Below are 3,426 nucleotides of genomic sequence, written 5' to 3'. Positions count from 1 at the left end.
CAAAGAAATATATCTCTGGATAACAAAACAAAGAAGTCCTGATTATTAAAAAACGAAAACTAAGAAAATGTAAATCACAAAACATTAGTCCGAATGCTCGTGCTTTGTTGAGAAAAAGTAATTTTATTGTCTGCATACAGTGCTTTTATACAGTACCTGCATAGAGGACGTGTGAGGGCCAGTGTAAAGTTTTGCAAATTAGATATTGTCGAGGGCAGTCGAGTGAGGTATATAAAGACTGGGGCAAGTGAACACAATGTTAGATGGCAAAGATGAAGATCAAGAAATAGCTATTAGTATCAGTGGAGGTAAGTATGTTTTGGAAGGAACTTTTCATTACGTGCTATGGTTACATTCTTCCAGACTATGTTCTTAAGGAAAAGCTTCTTTTTTTTTTTACAAAGTTCTGATCATTATATTTCATTTAATGTTGTTCCTAATACAATACAATCACACTAACTTATACTGCACTGAACTTTGAACTTGCATAACAAAATAATAAAATATAAATATACCTGGTGACCATTCCTTTTTTCTGGACAATGATGCTCCCATTCTTTTTTGCAATATATAACTAAAATAAAAATTTTCTGTACCTATGATAATGAAAGAATTACCTATTAGTTACCATGCTATCACTTTTTACACAGATTAGTTAAATTTAAAAACCCTTCCATAAAATACATATACATTTAAAATGCACAAGACTATAGTATAAATAGGCTTTCTGCTTTTAGTATAAAATAAATGTGAAAATGTACTTATCAAGTTCACTAGTAACAAACCAAATTCATAATTTGTGTATCATTATCTATAATTTAAAAACACCAAAACCTTAAAATATAATTAAAAGTTGTTGTTTTGTAAGTTGCAAGTCTTACTATTCCTTATTTTGAGTAAAATATTACTGCTTAACTGAAGACTAGTGCCTAAATAAAAAATAAACCATACAAGATTGTTCCAGTATTCCTATTATCACAGAAAAATTCAAAACTATAAATGAAAAAAGTTTATACATTTAGATGCCTAGATCAGTAGATGTATATCTAGTGATAGTTTTACTGCTGAGCCACTAGGGGGATCAGTTGATAGTATTTGTACTAATAGTAATACTTAAATATACCACTCCGATCATCAATCTTGTCTCTTAAACTAAAAACTGACAAATAAGAACAGAAACTTCCTAAACAAAAGATACCTACGCTCTCTTGGCCGTATTATTTCTGATATAGGCCTACATTGATACAGGGAAACAAATGTAAACCGTAATCTAACGTCAACAACGCCAGCTGTATGTGTCGCAAGGGATGGTGGAAAAGACTTAAGAAATCTAAACCACATTATTATTATTACATTGTTAGGACGTATAAGTTATAAAAAATATTTAATTCACACTTAACACACCGGACTTAGTAGATTGTATGTGTAAATCCTACCACAATAGCAGTACGATCAAACCTATTTTGTGTAGGTTTGTAAGTTAAACATTATAATTCATAAGCTTATCTCAATCAAAGACCATATTTTTATTTTCACACATAACCACACCTGATAAAAACGTTTTTATATTAATAGGGTTTCTTAAGTTAAGGTTAATATTTAGCTTAATTAAATCAGTTACGACGATCTTTCTATCTTACTCTGCAGTCAGCGCCACTATACCTTGACTAAACATATACCCTCACACGTCGCTGCGCATGCGCAATATGGTCAATGATATAGGTAAGAGTTTAGTAACACCACACTCAGATATATATAGGGAGTTATATTTATTTACTTATGTTATTTTGAATGTTCGAAGATGTCCAACGTTCAACAAACAAAACAATACTGTTATAAGTTGTATTTTTAATGCTCTAATTAAGTTGTTAGCTAGAGAGCACGTAATTTTAAGAAGAAGTCCTAAAACTAAAAGTAGAATATTTGGGAATGTTAATAAACTAGAGGTTTACTGAAATATCTAGAATGAGGATATATTACAGATACGGTGTTAGCGAAGCATCAAAAAGATACGAGAGTTGTTGTCTTGCCAGTAGAGTGAATTAATCAGTGTGTTTACGTTTTTGGATGTGTATTATCTATAATGCTTATTTATGATGTAACTTGTAAACCAGTCTAATGAAAATCTGTGTCAGTACTAATATTAGTAATGTTATTAAATAGATCGAAACACCGCCATTAAACATATACAGAGAAAGCATTCGACACTGTAAGGCATAACAGTAAGATAAAAACTGAAACATTTGGAATTACTTACAGTTGTTATTCGCTAGTTGTCTAACTTCTTAGAAAATAGAAAATACAGAGTAAATGTGGAGGGCACCTACTCGAAGTTTTAATACTTCTGAGGCAGGTGTTCCACAGGGTGGAGTAGTTAGCCCTATCCTTTTCATCATGTGTGTATGCGATATGTCATTACGGTTTCACTAAGGAAAAAAAGTATTGTTTAACAAATCTTCTCACATTCGTTGAGGATGTTACTGCAAGAGTTGATGACGGAAATACTATGGATTTGGTTTACCTTGATTTTCAGAAATCGTTTGATAAGGTGCCTCACAAAAGACTTGTTACAAAAATTAAATCTGTGGGTGTGGGGGAAGTGTTATTAAATTGGCTGAAGAGTAGAAAGTAGAGAGTGGTAATAAATGGAGTTAGATCTGACCGGATCACAGTTACAAGTGGTGTGCCTCACGGCTCTGTGCTTGGTCCTCTGATGTTTGCAATTTATATTAATGATATCGACTCTGGAATAACTAACAATTTTTAAGTTTGCAGATGAAATTAAGATTTTTGGGGTGGGTAACTGTATCAAAGATGCTACAAACTTACAGGGAGATTTAGATCATTTGATGCATTGGGCCAATACGTGGCAGATGATGTTTAACTATCCAAAATATAAGGTAGTGCATGCAGGTTTTCACAATTCTAATTATTGTTGCAATTTAAATGGAAATACATTAAATACTGTGGTTGAAGAAAAAGATCTTGATGTTGTGATCGAAAAATCACTTAAGTCATCTAAACAGTGTATTGTAGCTAACAATAGAGCTAATAGGATTTTGGGTAGCATCTATAGAAACATTGAATACAATACAAGGGATATTATTGTTTCATTGCATAGATCACTTGTAAAGCCTCATCTAGAGTAATGTGTACAGTTTGGGTTCCATTTTTCAAGAAGAAGATTGAATTGTTGGAGAAGTTTCAGAGAAGAGCCACTAGAGTGATACCTGAGATAGTCGGATTGTCCTATGAGGAGAGACTAAAATCTCTAAACTTGTTTTCTCTGGAGAGGAGAAAGGTCAGAGGGGATTTGATTGAAGTGTTTAAGATTATTAAGGGTATTGATAATATAGATCCATCAAACGTTTTTTGTGTTTAGCAGTGAAAACAATAGGACTATGGGTCATAAATTCAAATTTTGGC

General features: G+C 32.3%; 1 protein-coding gene across 1 annotated transcript in view; it reads right to left on the bottom strand.

Annotated features, from left to right (window-relative positions):
- Nucleotides 1-1,634, bottom strand: part of LOC106462443 (apoptosis-inducing factor 3-like) — a 55,339-nt gene extending 53,705 nt beyond the window's left edge. Inside the window, exons 1-2 of the mRNA XM_022389712.1 lie at nt 1,203-1,634; nt 516-596 (exon numbers count right to left, since the gene is read on the bottom strand). Of these exons, the coding sequence (XP_022245420.1) occupies nt 516-596; nt 1,203-1,341 (220 nt within the window). The 5' untranslated portion in view covers nt 1,342-1,634. The remainder of the gene's footprint in view (nt 1-515; nt 597-1,202) is intronic.
- Nucleotides 1,635-3,426: the final 1,792 nt, after the last annotated feature.

This window comes from Limulus polyphemus, unplaced genomic scaffold, assembly GCF_000517525.1.
Source record: "Limulus polyphemus unplaced genomic scaffold, Limulus_polyphemus-2.1.2 Scaffold1167, whole genome shotgun sequence".
Classification (NCBI taxonomy): Eukaryota; Metazoa; Arthropoda; class Merostomata; order Xiphosura; family Limulidae; genus Limulus; species Limulus polyphemus.
This window is presented reverse-complemented; position numbering and strand designations above follow the sequence as displayed.